The 23,984-nt window shown below is 46.1% G+C and overlaps 1 protein-coding gene across 13 annotated transcripts in view; it reads left to right on the top strand.

The window, feature by feature from the left end:
• TCF3 (transcription factor 3) overlaps positions 1-23,984 on the top strand; it is a 114,000-nt gene that overhangs the window by 69,459 nt on the left and 20,557 nt on the right. For 12 of the 13 annotated variants that reach the window (XM_032798988.2, XM_032798987.2, XM_032798989.2 and 9 more), the window contains 5 exons: positions 6,655-6,722; positions 12,569-12,698; positions 14,759-14,808; positions 23,074-23,176; positions 23,663-23,802. In XM_032798988.2, the coding sequence (XP_032654879.1) occupies positions 6,655-6,722; positions 12,569-12,698; positions 14,759-14,808; positions 23,074-23,176; positions 23,663-23,802 (491 nt within the window). The remainder of the gene's footprint in view (positions 1-6,654; positions 6,723-12,568; positions 12,699-14,758; positions 14,809-23,073; positions 23,177-23,662; positions 23,803-23,984) is intronic. The other variant, XM_032798994.2, reaches the window with a different exon arrangement.

Genomic DNA, 23,984 nt, shown 5'->3' with positions numbered 1-23,984 from the left:
TTGGCTTGCCCCTCTAGGTGCTGCTGGAACACACACAATTAATAATCATTCTCCAAAAAGGGAAGGAGGGAGAGAGCGCATTCTGTAAACTGACCGTGAGAAGAGCAGTAAAGATTTGTACTAAACTTGTGAGCTTTGCAGTTGCCAGCACTGGGTGTTGCTTTCTAAGATGTAAAAGATTTTCATCTGTAACAGCTCAGTGGAGCTTCCTCTGCAGCGTTCCAACCGGGTCACTTGCTGGTTTGAACTAGAGTAAGTGGTGGATTCTCTGTGTCTTGAAGTCTTTAAGATTTGAGGACTTTAGTAATTCAGCCAGAGGTTAGGGGTCTGTTACGGGGGAGATGAGGTTCAGTGGCCCACGATGTGCAGGAGGTCAGACTAGATGATCCCCTCTGACCTTTAAAGTCTGAGTCTAAAGTCTTTAATCCTATTGGGCTAATGGGAAGAATTTTCTGCATGCTAATAGAACATGTTCTGGTTTAGCACTGGTGGTCTAGAGTGGATGTGGGGCACTGAACTGAGAATCAGGAGGCTGGGGTTCTGTTCCCAACTCTGTCACTGACCTGCTGTGTGATCTCAGGCAAATCTCTTCCCTGTCTGTGCGTGTCTCTGTTCCCTCTCCCACGCTTGAGCTGTCTGTCTTGTCTACTTAAGAACGTAAGCTCTCTGGGGTAGGGACTCTCGCTCTGTGTACGGATAGCACCTAACACAGATAGGGACCGTGCTTTGTGAGGCCTTTAGGTGTTATAACACAAGTAAATAATAGCTCCAGAGGAGGGATTGGCATGTCATTTGACTGATGCAGCATTTCAGATTGAACATTCCTGATATGTCTGGTCTTCCCTGGTTTTCTAGAGGGATTTTTGAGCACTCAAAAGCACGCACAGGTGAGCGCTCTCACAATCATTGAAAGGAGCAGTGTGTGTGTTAAACTGGCTGAACAAAAATTACCTCGCCCCTTCCACACATTTCTGAGTTTCCGGCCTCCTGTCTCTTCTGGTATCTGCCTTGGAGAAGTACCGACATGGATGGCCAGGCCTGAATTTCTAATGGGGAGGAAATTTGGGACGAGACCCCCTTTTGGGCCATCTCAAAGAAGCAAACAAATGGCACAAGACCAATATTGAGGCCTTCAGTCCTTTAAAAGGAATCATAGCCTAGTCTCCTCTCTTTGCCATTTACAGACCCTTGTGGGGCAGAGGTGGGGTGTGAATCCTGGACTGGTAGGGCCCTTCTTGTTCTTGAACCTGCTGATCCGGGGGGAGCTCTTCTAAAAGCAATCTTTGAAATCAGTTGCTCTGTTCACCATTCACCCTCAGTGAAAGGAGGAGTGGGGGAAATTGTTTAAACAGCAGGGAAACTGATAAGCCAGAACAGATTTCTTTCTAGTAATTATTTCTAGTAATTAGCTTCTTTTCAGAGAAGTGTTTCTAATCGGGTGTGCATTGTGAGCTATTGTGAATTGCGTTCTTCCTGGACAATGGTTTTAATCTGCCTATGGACGTGGGGATGTGATGACTCCCATTTTTTAACTTTTTTTATTTTTAAATCACTCCCTCTGCTGTGCTTTGCCTCCCCTCCCCTCCCTGCAGGAAATAATTCTAATAGAATGACTGAAGTCAGAACAGATATATATATTTTAATTCCTTCAATCTTGCTGTGTCAGCGCTCTATGTCGTGGGTTGCTGTGCCCATTTTGATGGGGAAGGGGGAGTACTCATGGGACTGTAGGGAGTGATAGAGGCTGTACCGCTTGCTTCTGGGGCTGGATGATTTGAGGGCATCCGTGTGTGAATTCCCAGGGGCCTGGCAGAAGTGCAGGATATTCCCTGGTTGTGAGCATCTGCACTTTGCTGGGGAGGCTCATCTGCAAGTCCACAGAAAACGCAAATAGCCTTTACTTGACTTGTTCCTATGCACTTGAGTTGTGCTTGTCCAGGGGCAGAAACACTGCAATGGCATGTTTGTTTAAACTGGCCATCCTGCTTGCATTGTTGTATATGAGACACTGTGTGTGTCCGGGGGGTGTGTGTATGTGTGAAAGTTGCTGCACAATATGGCTCGGCATCCTGCTTAGTGACATGCCTGCAAAGGTACTTCCAGTGTAGGCCCTTATTTTCAGGGTTTGCTGATTGTAGGGATAAATGACCGTCTGGGATGAAGCTTCCTCTTCTCGGTCCTTGTCCAGAAGTGAATTCAAATGTTGCGTTTTTTAAAGAGAGAATCTGCTTAGCTGTTTGCAAGCAGAGAATGGAAATCTGTCTGGTGGGTATCTTAGAAAAGCCAAAGTTACCTGAGTGCTGATGCACACCGTGTTATGTTTTAATTTCAGAGTAGGCATGTACATAGTCCTTCGGGCAAGGGTGTGTCAAGTTTGGGGGAAGGAAATCGATTGAGAAATTGCTTATTATAAACAGGTGAAAATAATGTACTGCAGACCCCTCTGGCAAACTTGTGTGAGCATGTGCATGTGTGCACGTGTGTATGCAGGAGCTCGAGAAATGTGGAAGGGGAGTGCAGGGAGCTGGAGGAGAAATAAAGAATGGGGAAATGACAAGCCTTCACCATGCTAAGAAATTTAAACACTTGACACTCCCTGGTATAAAACGTTTAAGCACTTAAATCTGTCCATGTGGCTAAAAGTCTCCCAATTCTCCCTCCATTACCTACTACCACATGAGTGTTGTCCCCCTACTGCTTTCTTCCTCTACGCGTGCATGCTCACTCCATAGACCTGTCAAAGTCTACCGAAGTAGAGGTCCCGTATAATCTGTCAGAGCAGGGCTCCTCTCCTGTGGGCCTTATGCACCAGCCTGATTCAAACTTTTGGCCTTCCTTCAAAAAACCAGAAATGTAAAGCCTCTTTTTGAAGAGAGAGAGTGACTGTGGCAGCTGAGCTTCAGGGGACTCGCTCCCAGAAGAATTGCACCATTTTAAAAAATTCTGCCACTTCAAACACCCTCCCCCCTGAAGTTAAGATGGCTGGAAATATTTAAGGCATCCAGTTCCCGCTTCCAACTGATCCTTCTTTTCTCAGTGCAACCCCACCCAATTTACATTGCCTACCCAATTTCAATTTTGCCTCCTAAAATTTGCAAAAATGTGCAAAATTCCAAATGAAATATTTAGCGGATCTGTTTCCAGCGTCTTCTATATTTTTCAAAGATTCTTAACACTGGGGACTATCTGTCGAATTTTTGTAACCAAATGTAATTTTTTGGGAGGAGGTGGGAGTAGGGATTGAGGGTATAAACTGTACCCCACTGAAACACGCTTTAGTCTTCGTTTTTGTTGAGGTGGGTTTTTTGTGAGCGCTCGGCATGGTCCGGGAAGGGGAATGAGGACTGATTGCAGAGAGCAGAAACAATACATTGTTTCTGTGGTCCCCATGGAAATGTTGGCTTTTTCTGTACAACTCATCAGTAGAACAGTGGGTGAATTTCAAAACTCTAGATATTGTTAAAATCAGGAAGACTTTGTCAACATACTAATACCCCCTCCCCCCCCCCCCCCCGGTGAGTCAGATTTATTGCCTTAATTTGCTGACGGCATTAGACTCTACAATCTCTTGTGCTTCCCGAGTGCTGTTGCTTTATTTTTCTGTCTCACTGAAAACGGAAGCGTTTTCAACCACTGAAGTTGCTTTCAAACAGTGAGAGTCACTTGAATCCACGAAAGCCTGTGGTGAAGCTGCCTGTTTTTCAGTGCACCTTTGTCCTGCCAAATCCCTCACTGTTGATGGCGTAGAATAGGTTGCTAATACCTAGCCATACTCTGAGATATCTGCTGGACAGGAGCGAGAGATTCCTAGTGTAAGATTTAAGTGTGGAAATTTCAGCCCTAGTGTTTGAATGTACATGCATGTGCATGTTCTGAAGCCTTGGAGAGTGTCAGAAATGTAACATTGTTTGCAAAAGAGATTGCAGTTTTAATCTGGTGCGCAATAATTTCATTTTGCCTTGTGTGCATTAGCACACTTGCTTTTAGTGCTGTTTGTTCCCTTAAGATTGTAGCGCCACCTGATACTTGCTTTAAAAGTCTCTTAACCAACAAAGCGATACATGAAAACAGCGATATATTTGCAGCGAGGGAAGGTTGTCAGTTGCTTACCAGAAAAAGCGTCCTGGAATTACCCTGGTTTCCCTCTGATTTAGGACTAAGCATGATCTGCCTGACACAACCTGTTGAGTTATTTCTGTAAAGTTTCAGCGTCTGTAGCAAATATAGCTCTTAAGCTCTTTTAAATATTAGGTCATTTAAGAGATCCACCCTGTGACATTTTGACCTTTTGTTTACTTAATATTTAAGCCTGTGGAACAAAATAGTAACATGGGCTGGAGTATTTTACTATCCTTAACTGTAAGTGAGGTGCATTGAGTACACCTGGATGCTGGTTTTGGAAGAAGTGACAACATGCCATCACGGGGCAGGGGTGAGGGCCTGCAGAGAAGAACCTAGGGACCAAGTTGAATGCTGACTCTGCTGGAAGTGATGTGAGTCTCTCTTGCTAGGTGTGCGGTGCTGTTCCTAGCCCCCCAGCCCTTTTCTGCAGGTGGGTGGGTTCAAGGTTCATGCAGTCAGTCTGATGCTGTCGGAGGTGGGAGCAAACCATTAGCACCTGTGGAGTTCCAGATAAAATGAGACTGCCGTATAAGCCCCCTTCTGGCTTTTCAAAACCAAATACCATCCTCCTTGGTCCTCACCACCTACCTGTCTTGAGAAGCATCCGAACACACACATTGGCCTCTACCCACCTTAAGAGAGAGAACGGATTGGAAGAGTTCTCTTCCTCACCCTGTTTGCTCCCAACAGAGAGATCCTCTGTTAACTGGGGAAAGGATGCGTCTTTAATCATGTTAACTTCCCACCAGGCTATAGTGTAGCCAGTTACGCCACTTCGCATGTGTCAGCCTGCGTCCTAAGAGAGCTTTTCTATTTGCTGACTAGATTGGGCATGTCTTGGTAAGCAGAAATGTTGGGGTTTTGCCAAAGAGAGTTCTCTCCTTAGTGGAAAGGGGAAATCTGGCTGAATGACGACTACATATAGAATTTAATGTGTTCAGCAACTCCCTGCTGATGCTGTCACTTGAGTCGTGTAAACCCAGGGGATCCAGTGCTGATGAGCGTGTTTGGGTTTGCGGGACACTCACTCTCCCCCGTTCCCTAGGGGCACTCGTAACACGCTGTAGTTATGGCTGGCTGAAAACTGAGAGAGCTGATTTTCAATTAAAGGGAAAAATCAGTTTTCCATGGAAAACGTCAGCTGTTTGTTTAAAAAACAAACACATGAAAACGCAGAAGTTTTTCTTTGCGTCGACGTAGACACACATTCCACTTAGATCAGTGCGTGCCCAGTGCACGGGAGCTAGAGACTTTTTTGCCTAGCAGTACCCACAGAGGGGCGGCGCTCATGCCTTGTGGCCCCTCCCCTGGCTGTTGGATGTTATGCTACCCCAACCCCCCACCCCAGTTCCTTCTGACGGCCCATGGCTGGAGCTCTGTGTGGTTGGAGCCTCACAATTAGTCTTATTGCCTGGTGGAAGTTACATTTCAGATGCCTCATGCTCCCATTCTCTATGGGCCAAGCTCTCTGGTCAGCATTATGGTCATAAAACTGCCACGATGCATGACGACTCCTGGACAAGAGGGACACAGATATCCTGGGAGAGCGGTGACCTGACCAGTGAGCCCAGCCCATGCAGTGCTACAGCAGCATTTTAGAACTGAAATATTTCTGTCTTCAATTTTTCACCGAAAACACATAATTTTCTGCAGGGAGGGGGAGAAACAACACCTCGTTTCCCAGCCAGCTGTATTTTTAATTGCTCCCCCCCGACACAGGTTGCCAGGGTTCACTCAGTGGTGGAGGAAGGGTGGATTTAACCTTTTTACCAGGGCATATCCCCTCGATGATCATCCGCTAGAAAGAGAGGCTTTTCATTTCAAACAGGCTCCTTCAGTGATAGGAAAGGTCCTCCCAAGGCATGGAAGCTGTGAACGCCTGAGTTCCTCAGGTTTGAATGGGAGGTCAGAATTCTCAGATAAATACTTGCCACTGAAAAACCATCCCAATTTCTGGAGGTTTAATATCCAAGGGGAAAAAATTATTTCTGTCTCTCTCTTTCACTCTTTCCCCCTCCCCTCCCCCCCCAAATGAGTTTGAATTCAGCATTAAATTCTTGCACTGATAGTGTACCAAAAAGATTTTTGCTGTTTGGAAAAATACATGCAGATTCTGTTGGTCAGCCATGCTTAGCTTTTGGTTTATTCTCCCTGGTTCTACCAAATTTGGATAGCTTTTTTAGTTTGTCTGGAGGGCTTTTGTTTTGTTTTGTTTTTTTCTGTCTATTCTGAAACTGTCAGTTTCCATGGCCACCAGCGGTTCCTGCATCATTGCATTTTTTTTTTTTTTTAAAAGGAGCAACTGAGCCCTGCTGTTCTTGAAGGTAAAAGATCTCCTGTTTTTGCAGCAAACTATTATCTGCTTCAGTTGACATCCAGATGAAGGGCCAGAGAAGCCAAAATTTAAAGATGGGATTTGTGCCCAAATAGCAAAGGCTGCGTGAGCTAGAGTGAGTGTGTGCAGCTTTGTGGGTGTGTTCATCCCTTTCTGTACATTTATACAAAATGCTGTTTGTTTTCCTTCACCTTTAGGGAAGAGCGGTGAAAGACCTCCCTATTCAACGTTCAGCAGAGACACAGGGATGCCAGGACTAAATCAGGTAATAATCATCGTCAATACAAATGCTTTAATTTTTTTTAAAAACTGAATGAATTTGGGGGAAAAGCGTTTAAGAATAAGGATTGAGTTTTTCAAAGTCAGTTGGGGGTTTTAGATAGTCATCGTCCATAAAAATTAAATGTGAGACTGCTTTTCAAATCTCAGCCGGCGGCTCTGGTTTCAGTTTTGTGTGTGAGGTTTAATCAGAAGTGTTGAGAGAATTTAAGGCCCTGTCTGTACACACAAATTACACCTGCATCAGTTCTTAAACCTGTTTGGTTAAACTGATACAAAACCCTATGTAGACTTATTTTAGTTTGTGGCTTATTTCAATTTAGCTTAAACTTGCTTCTAACAGACTTAAGTTAAATTGATATAAAGCCTCTTTGTTGCTTTAAATGCCCCCACAGCCTTTATGCTGGTTTAACTAAAATGATTTAAAGTAACACCTTTAAAGTGGGGTAACGCTGTGTGGAAAAGCCCTGAAGCTGCCGAAGAGTTTATACACCCAGTTCCCATTAAAAGTAACGTGGGGTTTGGTATGCAGATCTCTTAGGACTCTTGGGAAATCTCTACTTAAATTCTGAGTGCTCCTCTCTGTTTTCCTGTTACATTCCTGTCTTCCTTTTACCCAGGGTTGGCTCAGTAAGTCCCATTGTGAAACTCATGTTTTTTTAAATGCCTAAAAATTAGAGCAACATAATTTGCTAACTTGCAAGAGAAAGGGGAACTTGCTCGCATAATGGGGGGCGGGGAGAAGACCTGCTTTAAAGCCCCTTTCTGCATGCTCAGTTTTTCCCTGGGAGGGAGAGAATGAACCACACATGACAGATGGGAGTCGCATTGCTCAATGTACAAATGGAAGGTGTTTGAAGTATGTCTGTGCTACGACTGTGTGTCAACTGACAAGTGCTAGCTCTGTTTGAGCTACTGTGCTAAAAATAGCAGGGTGATGGTATAGGCCACCCAAGTCCAGACCCAGGAGCTGGGGGGCTAGTGTGCAGGGGACTAGCCCATGCTGCAACACCTATGATCTATTTTTAGCCTGCTAGCTTGAAAACAAAGCTAGCATGCATCTGTCTAACCAGCTGAAATATGGGCCCCAATCCTGTTGCAGTTCATACAGGTAGATCCCTGCACCAGGAATTTCAGTGGGGCTGTGCTTGGCTCACATGTGGATCTTACAGAGGGATCGGGGCCGTAGCATGTGCTAGTTTAGGGGTGACCTGTTGACGTTCTTCTGTATAGGGGGAGGCCCTCTAGCTGGAGCTAAGTTGAGTAATAGTCAAGTTATCCAGCATCTTGCTGCCAGCCCCCTAAGTTAACCCTTTGGGGAAGAAGTGAGTCCCCCAGCTCAGACCTACATTACTAATTCTGCTCCTTGTGAACACTGAGTCACCACTCTAGTGCTTTATAGTGTAAACAGTCTGACCATTGCATTCACTTGAGTGGCTGTTGGCTGGGCAACTTCTTTTATAAAACCAGTGTTTTAATTTTACACACATTTTTCATAATTTCCTCTTCTCTGAACTGAGGATGTTTCCTTTGCTGAAACAGCTGTGCTGTTTGGCTGTGCCAGAGTGGATTTAATTTGCCACTGAAGCTGCTAAAATAAAAATGGGACAGATGCCAGGCCTTGCTTTTTAATATTATGATTTTGTTGAGGTTTTATTGGGGGGCCAATGAGAAAAATGTGTGGGGGGATATAGGGTAACAGAAAGGGGGTGGGAGGGATGGTGTTGCAATCTAGAGGAGGCCTCTCTCTAGCCTGGAAGTGTCGAGGAGGAGGGTGAGTTCAGATCAGATAGCAGTCCACAGGAGACCATTTGCTGAAACTCTCTGGTCTGGTTGATAGAGGATAGACACCAAAATTCTGTTGTAATTCAACATCAAGGAGCCAAGCGGCTGGTCTGGGAACAGTTGTTACTGTTGATTTGGTTTGTGCTGAGTTTCTAACCTGCCTGGCGGCCCGCTAGCGCCTCTTCTAAAGCTTCTGAGAATTGTTGCACAGCAGATGTATTGTGTAGGCTCAGTCCTTGGAGGGACTGGACAGGGAGCTTCAGAGAGGAGCACATTCCTCTCTAAACCACCCAGCTCTGCATGCTCCAGATGGGGGGAGGGGGTCTCCAAGCTGCTCTTTCATTTAACCCTTAACTACCCAGCAACAGTACAGGGAAGGGGATTAGGTGGGGGAGGGGCAAGGAAGGAGAATCACTAATTCCCTCAGAAGCTACCTAGAAACCGGGGCACTATTTTACCAAAACAGTTGAACTACCTGTTTAAGGAGCAAATCAGTAACAACTAGCGGTGCTAGCCCTTTGTAATCTCCTCTGGGATGCTTAGGTTTTCACTTTCCTTGGCTTCGTGGTGTGTAGCCTTTTCACACAAAGGTAATATGACCAGTGGAACAGATTGCAAGAATTTTTTTACCGGCTGTGAATACATGATCTTCCCCCAAGCCCCCTTTCTGAGGAGACTGATTTCAGAGCAGTCTGTTTTTCAATAGCCAGCTATGAACATTTTCCCCGGTTTCAGAAAAGCTTGAAATCCTCCTTTATTGCAATTTAGCAGCCTCAGAAGATGCACAGGGAATAATCTTTTATTATTTCTAGGCTCTCTTCCATTCTCCCTAAAATTCCAAATAAATATGGTAAACCTTTTCTCCTAAGCTAAATCAAACAACCCGCTGAATACACTCCCTGCTGAGTGCTACGCATGGTCTTCCCTCTCTTGAACATGCAAAGGCACTTTGGCGTGTGAAACTCGTACTGTGTGCAGGGAATGCTGGGTTTGCGCTGTTCTGCACAGCTTCCAAGGTCAGTTTGTCTAAACAGCAGAGGATTTTTCTCTTTCTTTAACAAGGGAAAAAGAGGAGGGAGTTGAATTTCCTTACTAATGTACAGCAGAGAGGGAGAGGCTGAGAGAGTTATTTTGAAAAAACAAACCCAACCCAACAGACTGTTCGGCTGCAGTGTGGGGTAGGCTGGCATTTGGGTTAATCATCGCTTCAGACTGCACCAATGCTGTTAGTGAAAGCTCCCCACCAGCAGCGCTCCTGGAGATGCAGTATGGTGCAATGGATAAGGCACTGGCGCACCTAGGTTCTGTTCCTGACTCTGCCACCGGCCTTCTGGGTGACCTTGGGCAAGTCCCTTTCTGTCTGTCTCTTCTTTTCTGTTTTCCCATCTATCTAATGGGGGTATTAGTACCTAACTCCTTTTGTAGATTTAGAGATGAAAAGTGATATGGAAGAGCCGGATATTATTCTTGAGTGGCAGTTATTACCCTATGCCAACACAGCTCCTGTTCAAGGCAGGCGTTTTATTTTGAAAAGCCCCCAACGTAAATCATTCCTGCTAAACTCTGTTTACAATCTGTGAAACCTCTAGCTGCTTGTGAAGTGGATTGTGGGGATTGAGAGGGAGCTTGCAACCATTGGCCTTTCATCAGCTGGGAGGCAAGAAACAGGCTGAAGCAGTATAGGTATCTGTGGTGCAGATTAGTCACAGCAAACACTTTCTGCTTACATCAAACCAAACCAAAATACTATTTTTAAAAGCACAAACCTTTCCCGTCTTATCCCCCTTGGCCTTAGTGAGCAGTGAAGTTCACTTTCATCATCTGCTACCACAGGAATGATGGTGTAATCAGCAAATCTTTGGGCCTTCATTAGAATTATCTTTGGTCCCTTCTGGCCTTATTCTGACCACTTGCATACCATAGGCCAGGAAAACTCACCCGATCATTCCTGCATCCCTCCCATGGCTTGTGTTTTGAGTTGAAACATGTTTTTAGAGAGAGAGAGAGAGTCAGTCAATCTTGATGTAGAGACTTCACATGATGGGGAATCCACTAGGCCAGTTGTTCCAATTGTTAAAATCCACATACTGTTAAAAGTTGCATTTTCTTTCTAGCCTGAATTTTTGTTGCTTCAGCTCCCAGTTGTCTTCAGAAGACGCTCTGCTTGAAATGCCTTACAGGAGCCTGAGTTCCAGCGGGATGGGCGCTCAGCGCTAGCTGAAAATCAGGCTTCTTTAATGCATGTGCCCCATCAAGCACCCAAAATCATGGGTCATGTCTGAAAATTGTGGCTTTGGGTTGTAAATTGGGATGGAGGGTGGGGTGGGGAAGAACTTTTGGTTCTAATGGAATTTCCTAAGTAAAATAACTCCCGGTTAAATGCCTTTTAAATCTTTAGGCTACCAATGACTTAACTACTCTGCAGAGTAAACAACTGAAACAGAGCAGGGTAGGAGTCTCATAGACTCATAGGTCAGAAGGGACCAATATGATCATCTAGTCTGACCTCCTGCACAAAGCAGGCCACAGAACCCTACCCATCCACTTTTATAACAACCCCTAACCCATGACTGAGTTATTGAAGTCCTCAAAATTGTGGTTTGAAGACCTCAAGCTGCAGAGAATCCACCAGCAAGTGACCCATGCCCCACGCTGCAGAGGAAGGCGAAAAACCTCCAGGGCCCCTGCCAATCCGCCCTGGAGGAAAATTCCTTCCCGACCCCAAATATGGCGATCAGCTAAACCCTGAGCATGTGGGCAAGACTCACCAGCCAGCACCCAGGAAAGAATTCTCTGCAGTAACTCAGATCCCATCCCATCCAACATCCCCTCACAGATCACTGAGCAGACTTATCTGCTGATAATCCAAGATCAATTGCCCAAATTAAACTATCCCATCATATCATCCCTTCCATATACTTATCAAGCTTAGTCTTAAAGCCAGATAAGTCTTTTGCCCCCACTACTTCCCTTGGAAGGCTGTTCCAGAACTTCACTCCCCTAATGGTTAGAAACCTTCGTCTAACTTCAAGTCTAAACCTCCTAATATCCGGTTTGTACCCATTTGTCCTTGTGCCTACATTAGTACTAAACTTAAATAATTCCTCTCCCTCCCTAATGTTAATCCCCCTGATATATAGCATACTGAAAGGCTATAATAATTATTCACCCAGAGGTCCCATCTGAGATCGGAGCCCTATTGTGATGGGGGCTATATGTATGGATCGTCAGAGACAGTCTCTGCCCTGAAGAGCATACAGTCTAAATAGACAAGGCAGATAAAAGGAAGGGTTGTTATCCTTAGTTCATGGAGGGTGGACCCAAGGTACCAGCCCAAGTTCTGAGTGCTGTTGATCACAAGACTATCCTTGCTCTTGTCCTTCGATTCAGTAGCCTTGTCTGTACTAAGCTGCTTGGGGAATCTTCCACTTCGGGCTTCTGCAGTGGCTATTGTCAGGGGACCTGCAGCACCAGTTTTGCTGCTGTCAGCCACTTTTGTTGCCAGGAACATTTCTCTTTCAGTGCAGGAGCAGCTTTTTTTTTTTTAACCATGGTGTCTCCTGGGCCAGTTCTGAGCCGAGTTAGACAACACACTGGTAACATGGATACCCCATCTCTGTGAGCTCTGTCACTATTGCTATTCTGGTGAATCTGCTTAGCAGTCCCACTGTGATGCCTTAAACTGCAAGCCTGTCCTTTCTCTTATACGATTCTGCACCATCACCCACAAGCGGCTGTGGATGCAGTCAATTGACTGCAAATTAGGTAGACATCTAGGTTCTGTCATTTGTGCTCAGTTAATTGCACCTGTAATTTTGCACCCACAAATAATTGGGTGCAGATTTAGAGCTTGGAGTTCAGGCATCTTTGGTGAATGTGACTAGAGTTTCTTTTGTTTGGATGGCTTATTTGTGTTTGCCTTTTTTTATGGCCCATTGGTTTGATTTTAGTTTGAGGTGCTCAAGGCAGATTCTGTTCTGTCTCAATGACTGTGGTGGTTTTACAGCATAATTACATGGAAGGGTTTGTGTGTCTTCTTCTTTGCAGACTGGTTTCCTGCCCAGTGAAATGGGAATTGCAAGTCCAACCACACTTTCCCCCACAGGGGTGAAGGGAGGGTCTCAGTATTATTCTTACCCAAACAACCCTCGTAGGAGAGGTGCTGACAGCAACATAGGTAAGTCACAGTGGATGTCCCTCTGGTGTAGCAGTGCTGATTGTGAGATAATGAGACTGAGATGCCTTCTCTCTTGATTTGCACTTTAAATTAACTGTGGCCATGGAAACAGTCTACTGTCTTGATGCCATTCATGATATAGAAGTTAGGTCGATGTTCTCGGAGATCCATGCACTAATGCTGCAGGGTTACATAGATGTGAATCTGGCAAACATTTGAAAAATTAGGGTTTTGTAGCATCTTAGCGATGTGTGATTTCCTCCACTCTGCTGGCAAATACCCACCAAAATTGTAAAGTGTCTAGTGATTTTGGTTACCCACCCTGGCACAGTTTTCTAGTGGGCAGGTGCTCAACACTTATTGAAAATCAGGACCTGTAAGATGTCTCCAGTTGGGCTCTCAAAATCACTAGTCACATCTGAAAATCTTGGCTGCCATGTGAGAGTGCCGTCTAACCTATAATACTATTTTCTCTGCTCAAGTGCCCTTTATATAAAAGCTACCCTCAGTGAACATTGGCTGCCAGGAGTAATATAGTAACAACGTAAGTAAGTAATACGGTAAGCAGCACAAACTCCTGATTATTAGATGGTCATGTACCTGAGGAGTTTGAAGGTACCAAGCTGTGCTTTTGGCCTCCAAGGTCTTGTCTACACAGGGAGTTGTTCCTGTGTAACTCCAGATGTGGACTCTTATTCTGGAATAAGAATGCCATGTTCTTATTTAAACTCAATCCAACGTGATTTAAGCTAAACTGGAACAGAGTGCTCTTATTCTGGAGTAAATGTATCCACACATGGAGTTACTCAGGAACAGCTATTGTGCTTTAATAAGGATTACGGTAGAGTGTGAATTTAACTTTCAAGTGTAGACAGGTTCTCATGCTCCAGTGCTGATGTTATCTGGTCACACCTCACTCCATCTGAAATTGTTTTATTGCTGCTATTTTTGTCTTTGCACTGCAAATGGAGCCAGATGCGATGTAACACTACATGCCATTTTTCCAGTTATTTTTAGAAAGGGCAGTGCAGGTGAGGGTATCTGCTTTGATATTCAAAGCTTAATTAATTGCGTAAGAATTTTACTGTTTCAGGTTTTCAGATCCACCATTTAAATGGATTGAGTGGTTCTGTGTTATGAATTCTTCTCCTAAGCTAGAATATGTATGAATGGGCACGGTCCCTCACCCTACACTCAGCACAGCAAACATGTTGCACTTAGTGTTTAAAACTCTCACCTCAAACTAGGATTAGCCGTAATTCCTAACGAGAAAATCCATAAACCCTTAGCCTGAGCTTCCACTTGAGCTGGCTTCTTCTAGGGTTTTTCCCCCTGAAAGTGCCTCTTCCCGCGATACCCCATCTCTTGTTTTAAAGACGCTACACTGTTTATCCCCCTGATTTGGATCTGAGGCCCACCTCTTCTGTCTTCATGGGTGAATCAGTACAGTAGCCCTCCATCTGTGGGTAAAGTCCTAGAGCTTGACGTCCTATTACAGTGCACTTTGCTAAGCAGGTTACTTTTTAAGGAGCAAATGACCAATAAGCTCACTTGTGTTCAGGTTGCAGGGTGAGCCAAACGTTGCATGGTTTGATTCTTTTCCCTTCTCCCAAACCCTCTTTAATGAACCTATTGTCACCCTTTCCAAAAATCAGGAGATTATGCAGGGCCTTTTATCCTGGGATAAGTGAGTCCCTGTTGTCACGGCAGCGGCTAAAGAGGGGCTGTTTTAATGGTCTCAGGTCCATTTCTCCCAGGAGAACTCTGCTGTAAAGAGAACAAGCAGAAGACAGGAGCAGTCCGCCCTGAGACATAGCATGTTGCAATGTTCCAAATCAGTTTCCTGTTTTACAGCATTACTGAGGAGTTGTAATCAAAGTGGTGCACTTAATGTTGTGTCTTCTATCATTGGTGGCTTTACTTAGCCACACTTTGTGACTAGCTTCCAACACCCAGTGGGGCTTCATATCCCTATAATGTCAGCAGCCAGCCTGTAACTTACCCTTTCAAGAGTGGTTTCATATCCTCCGTTCTTATTTATTTTATTTTTTCCATACCAGATGGACAGCCTAAAAAGGTTCGGAAGGTGCCTCCAGGTCTGCCCTCGTCGGTAAGCAGCACTGCATGGATATTTGCTCTCCGAATATTCCATCTAGTTATATTAATGCAGTATCTAAGCTCCGTTACATCTTCAGGTTGGATCTTTCGAGTTGATTTAAGCCTTCCCATCCCCAACAGTTTTAGGATGGATCAGTAGCCTCTAAATCTCATTTTAACTATATTCCCTACTGCAGTGGTAAATTATTGTCCCTACAGATTTGGTCACCAATGACCCAAGTATCCAAGTGTCATGTATTTTTGTGGGGTAGGGAAGAGTTCTACTGGCTACAGTTTAGCATGTGAGAGAAATGGGGAGACATTGGTAAGACCAAACTTTGTACAGATGCATGGGGCCATAACCTAGTAACCTGAGAGAAGTGATTGTAACCCTTCATGTGCAGAATAGCTCTTGGTAGTGCCACCTGGGTAGCAGTGCGGGAAGGGGAGGAGACAGAAGGAGAAGGCCCGAGTCTGAAGCCCTAGCTTGTTAGGTATTTACTGCCAGAGCCACCTTCTTCCCAGCACCACCTGCACAGTAAAAGGACAGCATATCGGTTATAGCCCTGAATTTCTTGGCTCTTGTCTATTTGACGTTATATCGCAAATGCCCCTATGAAATGTGATATTCCACACGACTGGATTTCATTCCAAAAGGGAAACCAAGCCAGTTGTAACATGGGCAAGCAGCTGGGGCCGGTCCAGGTGTGCAGGAATGCCTGTGTTGTTTTATAAGAAAGCCAAGCAACCTGTAGGAATACGTTAGCCATGCTTCTGTGGCAGTTATGGGGGAATAAACTGAACAGTGTCTTTATGGCTGGAAGTAATGGAATCTCCAGGAGAGTTAATTGAAGTGGACTGGAGGAGTCTCACACAGATGGGAGCAGAGCAGCTTTGCATTAGCCACAAGCACCAACAAGAGAAGCTGCATTCCATGCTCTAGCTTTTGCTTGACTGCCGATATGTGGACGGATTGCAAAGTTCAGGCGAAAGTAGAGATGAAATTCTCTTGAGTGGACGACTTGTGCTCTTCTCTGAGTGTGTGCAGTATGCCGTCAGTTCTGCTCATACTGCACAGGCCCGAAGACTCAAAACAAATGGGGTGGACGTACGTGGTCAGGGAACATAAAAGCGCTGTGGGATTCCTTCCTTGAGTGTAAAGCACCCTCTGAAACCTCGGCTTCATGATTCTATATTTTTGAAGTAAATGGTTTCCTACAGTGAAAGTCCAGCAGGACACACAATTGGTTTGGAATAGAGACAAGTTTGGGACTAACCAATGCTGGCCCCCAAAATGAAGGACACTTGAGGGGCTTCTTATTGCTGGCTGTGCCCTAGCATAGCTGCATTAAGCATCCCCTTTTGTGCATTTTAAGTTGCCCTGTTCAAACTGAATCTGCGTTCATGCTATCCCTTCAGGTCCAGGTGGAGCTCGGAGCAGCTGAATTTGGGTTAGCTCCCAGAGTGTTCACTGGAGGTAGCATATGAGAAAAGCATTGCTCCTTAGCAGATGGCCACTTAACCCTGCTGGTTACAGTTATTGGCTTCGGTTTTCAAAGGAGGGACTAGTGATTGTGGAGGCCAAGGGGTCTCTAATTTGAAAGGGGCCTGGCTTCCAGAGGATGGGTGCTCCACACTTCCTGAAAACCGGGCCTCTTTACTATGTCTCTAACATGGCACCCAGAATTCCTAGTTGCTTTGGAAAACTCGCGTTGCTGCTGAAACGCAGACCCTGCACTCCGACATGAGTCAGGCCCAAAGAGATGGTAGTCTCACTGCGTGGGATCATTCTGCTTGACTGCTGAGCCAGGCACAGAGTTGCTCTCTGGTCATGGAGTCAAATTGGATGGCAACCCCCTCTTCCGCCTTTAAAAAATAATAAATTCTGAGCCAGCACAGCGGCAAGCTGGGGTGAATGTGCATGTGGCTCCGTACACAGCATGCCACTGTTGTAGGAAAAACTACCCTCTCCTTCCCACCCCAGCCAAGGGAGAGTAAGATGGAATTTACTAGGAATAACACAACCATTCTGTTCTGCATCCCTGAAAGAAAGATGGAGGGTTATGTAATGCTTAGTGAAGGCAGCAGCCCCTGAATTGCAGTGGCAAGGGACCAGTGGAACATAAATGGCTAGAAGTCGTGTGTGTGCACACGCACTGTGCTCTTTCAGTGCAGGCTGCTAAAGCAAATTCACTTTTTCATAGCGAATTATTTCCCTGGTCTAGGGGTGAAGGAGTGTCTGCTGTCTCTTCGCTGACCTCCCTCCCCTCCCCTCCCCTCCCCCCTGCATGTTTTTTGACCTCCATGAGGTCTAAAACCCTCTGTTTCTCCAGGAGAGAGAAATTTGCACCTATACATAGAATTAAGTATGTGGCCAGTGAGGCTTTACCCTCCTCATGGGCAGCTGATCAAAGAAGCTTTCTTGTTTGAGGTCGTCTGCAAACATGCAGCAAAAGAGCCTGCTCCGTGTTATCACTGGACCTTGTGCAAAGTAAATAGGTTAATAAACATCTTATTAAAATAAAGTACTTTAATCTTAATTCTGTAACTGCTTTGAAAACTTGGAATGGTCAGTGGCTGAAATAGCTGAGGGTGGCTGAAGCAGGAGAAGTGCTGCCAAAGGCAGCAAGAGATGCAAACAGCATCAGTGAGTTAAAGAGCGAACTAGAAAAGTTAGTGGCAAGCATGGAAGTCGGGGGATGTTGCCTGCTCCTTTGATGGCAAGGGAGATGGGATGGAGGTGGGCTGGTCTCTCTCTGACTAGCAGGTCTGATCATGAATGGCACCTCAGGTGTGTCTTGCGGTCACGCTGTGGTGCATTAACACATGGTCTTCCTGAGTTTTTTTGCTTTCGTGAAGTAGTGGCTTTGGAAAACAGCAAAGTCTGCTGCAGCTCGTATTCTCTCTGTGCTGCTGTGTGTTCCCTACCCACGCTCTCCTTTGGGCCTGAGGAGCCGCATTCTTTCCTGTGCTGCTTTGAGTAATAAGTCAGGGAGGATGTGACCGTGTCTGGCAGCTGGTTGCAGAGTTTGAATGGCACAATAAGGAATGGGGCCCGAGGCAGAGAGTCTGTGTCTAATTACCACACATGTAAGAATCGCCCTGAAAATAGGCCTAGAACCTGTGCACTTAGTCTGCTACCATTGAAGCCAGTAGGAGCTTTCCCATTTGCTTCAGCAGGAGAAGGATCAGGGCCTGACTGAATCGTGCTGAGTGTGATATGACTGGCAGCTGCTTGGAAGGGTTCAATTGCATCAAAATCCATTCGGTAAAAGTACAACTAAAATCCTCCTGCTTGTGTGCCAGAAATCTCCCTCTGCTTCCAGCACCTGCCTTTCGCCTCTCACAAACCACCTTAAAATTGCTTCTTAGATACTCCAAACTCTGTAGGACCTATGACAAATCGTATCTGTTCGCCACTTTCTTGGTTTAAAAGATGGAGGAGTTACTAAGTGAAATTCTTCTGTTGTGTGGAAGATCTGAATAGGTGCTCACAATGGTTCCTTCTGGCCTTTGGATCCGTGTATCGATGGCATCGCCACTGCTGCATTTTCCCAACAAAGGGAGTAAAAACTTGTAATCTGGGTCAAAAGAAGATTTTGCCCACCGCACTGTGCACCAGAGCTGAGACACCCGTGTGTTGATCCAGCGTTTGCTCTGCCTCCAAGAGACGCTAGCCAGTCCCTACCTTTTGCTTTTTGACCCAAGTCACAGTTCTTAACCATCCATGTGCCCTTGTCTAGTAGAGATCTCAGACCACATACATACATACAACTCTCAGCAGTAGTTCTGTGTTGTCTGACTTTGTCTCTGAGCCCTGTGGAAATTGGCTTCAGTGCTCCTAGAATAGTAGGTTGTTTGAAGATTCTGTTGCAGTCAAAGGTATGGTGGCTGGCAAGTATTTTAGCATATAAATTTACAGTCTGGTCACTGCTCTGTTTAATATTAGTCTGCAAGGGTTGCCTGAAGTCCCTCACTGGTTTATGCATTTAAACAGGAATAACGGGGCGGGGGAACACCCTACGAATCCCAGTGCTGGTGAATTTAATGCGGTTTCTTGACAAGCTCCCTCCTTTTACTCTGTGCTAGCAATTTTAAACACAGGAAATGATCTCACCTGTAGGTCCCAGAGGTCTGACACTCTAGCTGACAGAGGCAAAGGCTGGGCGGGGAGGAGAGACCTGGGTATGATTTACTGTTTCCTGTGGGGCTGCGTGTAGAGTGTGGATTCTATCAGGTCCTCCTGAGTGCACAGAGGACTTTGGAGGCTCGTCGGCTGCGTTGCATATTTGGAAGGCAGGCTTCCAGAGGACTCTTTATCTTTGCGCATAGTGACTTTCAGCAAGCTGAGGATGCTGGCTTGGGGGGGAGCAGCTGATGGGTTGGGTGACATGAGTTGAGTAGCCGTCTGCCTGCTCTCTGGAGGACAACAGAGCTTTAGCTGATGGAACATCTCTATTTCCAGCAAACCCCCCCTCCCCCCCCAAATATCTCCCTCTTCCTTAACCCCAAGTAACATAATCTTAGATGTCTTTAGAAAAAGCCATTTGAAAGCCTCCTTATTATTTAACACTAAAACGAAAGATTCCCAGGGCTTTTCTTTCCTAGAAACATCCTCTTAAAATGAGCGTCTTGAATTTTATGCATCTGTTGTATCCAGGCTTTTTTAAAAACCACAAGTGTGTGTGCGTGTTTCCACACTCCCCACACACACTAGATCTGCTTCGCATGTCCAGGGAGCACTGATACTAGAGAGTAGAGAAGGCTGCATGAGTGAATTGCATTGCCATGGGCGTGGAGGACCTCGAAGTGTTAATGAGTAATCAGACTGAAATTTGACTCCCTTGAAATAGAGCTGGAGGGCGGGGGGTGGGTTCAGAGCCAGGAATGGAGGGGTGCATATGTCAGCATGGGAGGAGGCAGGGGGGTGTTCCAGCAGCCTGGAAAACAGTAGGGTGCAAATGTTGGGCACCTTCGGAATCCTGCATCGGCTTCCTGCTTGGGCAAGGATATTTCTTATGGTTTTTCAATTCTTGCTCAGGATTTATTAAATATGTTAAAGCTCCTTTCCCCACCCCCACCCCTTCTTCCTCTCCTCCAGTGCTGCACAGCTGCCTGGAGACTGGCCAGGTGCCAGGGGCTGGCAGATGGTTCAGGGCTATTAGACGTGCTTCATTCGATTCCCTGTCCCAGCTCCCGCTATTTAATCAAATTATAGGAAAAGTCAATTTACTGGATTCTTCTTTGTAGCCTGTTCCATCCCCCATCTCTCCTCACCTCCCTGCCACAAACACGCGCTATCCACACACACGCGCACGCACGCACACACACTTTTTTTATACATTCCACTTAAAGGTTTGTCTCTGTGTTGAAATGGGGAGATTCTTGGGTACACACAAAGGCAAACGACTTTTAGGTTCTTTTTTTTAAGAGGGCAAGGGGGGCAGTTGTCAGCATCTGTCATTTCTCTCCCTTCCCCCTCCTCTCTGTGGCTTTTTTTTTTGAGTTTATGATCTAAATTTGGGCAATCAGGTCAATAAAGACTCTGTCTGAACTTGGCGATCTGTTGAAACAGAAGGTCACAAGTTACATTCTCTGCTGTCTCTTCCCCTCCAATCACCCAGAGAACACTGCAGTTACCGGTGATTGCCACTTCTGGGTACCAGCAAAGCAGCAGTAGACACACCGGAGGGGAGAGTGGGGGGGTGGGTACTATAGGAGGGGAGTAAAGGGACTTTAACAACTCTCCCTTAATTCAGTCATCACCATCAGAGTTGTGGAATATGTTATAAGGGTGGGATGGGGGTTGTAAATCTGCTGTATCGAGCTGACACAGGAGCTAGTGGATTGGAGGGAGGGGGTGTTTTTGTTTTTAAAGACATACTAGTGTGTAGTATGGGAAGACAACAGACTTTAGAGCAGGGTCAGGGGGTTTGTTCGCTAAGAAGAGAAAGCAAAGGGAGGGATATGAGAGAGAACAAGGGATTTTTAAAGCCTCTTTGGAGGACATGGTTCTAAGATGGTGTGTGGAGATTTTTTTTAAAGCTGGAGTGTAAACATTGTCCAGAGCCTTGTGAAATTCATTGCATCAGCTCTTACAGGCATGCGCTGGACACGCTGGGCATCAGTTATTGTTGTTTGTCTCAGCTGTGGGTGCTCTTGTTTAGATGGTGCATTTTGATGCCTTCGTCTCTGGGATGGATAGTCTGAGAAGCAGGAACTGAAGGTGCAAAGGGATGCATTTATTTTAACAATAGTAATCACAGATGCTTTCCAGAGCACATTTTTGCTGTCTCTCTGTTAAAACCCATTTTCTCAGTGTTTTGGGCAATTTTAAAAATAGAGCCATTCTTCCACTCCTCCTCATTGGCACTTTGTACTTGCGCCAATAAAAATGGTAGAAGTTGCAGAAGGGGGCGGTGGGTATCGCGGGGGGGGGTTGGGGGGGGGAAATAGACCCTTGCCACATCCCTGCTGGCTTCCCTTACAAACAGAAATGCTTTTCCAGTCATTTGATGAACTGAGAATGCCCGGCAAAGTTACTGCAACCCCCGGTCCCTGCTTTCGTGTGTATTTAAAAAGAAAATAGTTTCAGAATGAATCAATAGTGACGAAAATAGGTCCTGGGAAGGTTTTTGCATCAGTTTCAATGGCATTTCGGTTTATTTGCATATCCAGTGTGCATTTGTTAAACACATTTGAACACCAGCACGTGACAGCTTTGTCCATCAGCAGGCTTTCTAGCATCTCCTTGGTCAATAACCCTTTCATTGCTACCCTGCCCTCTATTCTCAACGTGCTACTGAGCACCTGACATGCGCATCGTTCCACTGCAGAGTTACTGTAACCATCTACAGAAACAGGCCTCTGCGAGCGGCCTTCATTTTGAGGGACAACTCTCGTTTTAGTCCCTTAATTGTGCTGAATAAACGGACTAGGTGTTGGCTCCACCCTGTTTATTGTTGGAAATCCTTCAGTGCAGAAGTTAAGGTTCCTGGAACTGACCAAGAGTTATTTGCCCTGAAGGAGGGAATCCCGCAGCATTCTAGATTCCATGCAGGCATAGTTCTGTTTGTGTGCATTCGTTCTCCTTCCTTTGGAGTCTGTCAGTGGGCCATGGCGACATGAGAGCTACGTCCAGGAAATAGGCTCCTACTCCCAAGCGCCTGGCTCATGTGGAGATGATGGTGCTTTTCAGTAAGCAGCATGGTCTACACTTATGAGATCTCGTGGCTAAAATAAGCCAGGGCTTGCCAATGTCCCAACCTGAGCTGCATTTCATATGCTGAGCTGCAGGTTTTCATTCTGATCAAACCCAGCACTGTACCTTTGCTGCTGGGCTGACAGCTGGCCTGTAGCGGGGTGTGGGTGTGTTTAAGGAGAGGGTTTGAATGGAATTTGGAGGTGACATCTGTCAAGGGCTGCCATGAGGTGGAGAGCCTCACTGATGGACCCTCAGTTTCCCAGTCAGTGAAATGGGGATAATGAATACTTGCCTTGTTTGTAAAGCGCACTCAGTTCTGTGGATGAAAGGCACTATGTAAGAGCTGGGTATAGCGACAGTGAAGCCTTTTTGATAAGGAAAGGCAGCCACAGGAGCAAATGGCTCCAGAATACCAGCCTCCCTCATATCCCGTTTCCCTCTGAATCAGACTGGGGTTTAACATCCAGAAATAATTCTTGTGGTTACCCATAAAAAGCCATAACAGAAAAGGGAACTAAAGAGGAAAGCTGGAGCTTCTCGCGCTGGGCATGGAAGATCAAAAATGTAGAGCACGTTTCTGCTTTCACTTCTTCTCCGCCCCCTCCCGAGTGTTGGCAGCTGCGCATCAGTTGGATTTATGTGATGAAAGATGGATTGTCCGGGTGGGAAGGGTCGGTGAGGTGATCTCCAGCCCACACATGAGACGTGATGAGGGATGCAGGAGGCCAAGTTTAATGTGGCAGTGGGGAGAGGCACCAGGGAGAAGGGGACAGAGTTAAGGTTGGTGTCCATCTTAGCGGTGAGGATTTCCTGAATAACTTAGCGTGTCGCTTTTCAGCTTTAACTCTGGCTGAACTTCTCCCTTTTCTGTTTTCCTTTTTGCTGTGGGAATTGGCTACATTATCAGCCACAATAAATAGGTTAAAGGTTATCTGGCTGGGGAAGGCGGCAGCCTGGCAGGAAAAGGCAGTGGGGCGGGGCAGCAGGGAGAGAGAAGAGAATTTAGAAAGCACTAAAGCTATCTGGATGGGTAGGCCTCTCTCCCTTCCTCATACTCCTTCCGGCCCTTTGCAGGTGTATCCATCCAACTCAGGTGATGACTACAGCAGGGATCCAGCTGGATATGCCCCCTCGAAACCTCCCAGCACTGTGTATCCTGGAGCCTTCTACATGCCAGGTCAGTAGTTAATGCTGGTGACCCTGGCGTCACAGCAGCTGCCCCCTGTCCTGTTACAGCCATAGTGGTAACGGAGGGGATTTCCTAGCTGCATGTGATGCAGGGACCCAGATGTGGGTGGTGTTGGGCCAGGCATGCGTAAATACGTAGGCCCAGTAATGCTGTAAATCGCTGCCATTACATTGGATCCCAGGTTTATGACTGGTTGCAGCCTCCCAACGTACAACCTTGTCTTGCAGCAAACCTGAGCCGTGAGACTGGGCCACAGATCGTAAGCTTTGTGTTCGTACAACGACCTGCCTGGTCCATTACTGCAGGCCCTAAATGCTATTGCATTGCAGATAATTAGCTGCACCGCTCCTGCGTGCCGTCAGCATTACTCAGCTAGTCTTCCCTCCCTCTCTGCCTCATGGGACTCCTTCCCTGCTGATGTTTGTGCGTTGCGATTTTATATCCCTGCTATTGACATGGTTGCTTGCCTTGCAGATGGACTTCATAACTCGCCAGATCTGTGGAGCTCGTCCAGCACCATGAGCCAGTCGAGCTATGGAGCCATGCTGGGTGGCTCCTCGGCCCCTCTCCCGCAGTCCGGTGGCTTCAATAGTTTACATCAGCACGAACGGATGGTAATGCGTCTCCGGTGATGCCATAGCCTTGAGCAGTGTGTGAACGTTTAGGCGGTGCCATGTCGTCGTAGGAGCATAGGGCAGAGTGCCAGACTCTTGGGGTCTATTCCCAGCTCAGCCACTGACTCCCTTCCCTCATCTGGGTCTCAGTTTGCCTGGCCTGTTAAATGGGAATAATGATT

The sequence above is a fragment of the Chelonoidis abingdonii genome, chromosome 11 (genome assembly GCF_003597395.2).
Source record: "Chelonoidis abingdonii isolate Lonesome George chromosome 11, CheloAbing_2.0, whole genome shotgun sequence".
NCBI lineage: Eukaryota > Metazoa > Chordata > Testudines > Testudinidae > Chelonoidis > Chelonoidis abingdonii.
This window is presented reverse-complemented; position numbering and strand designations above follow the sequence as displayed.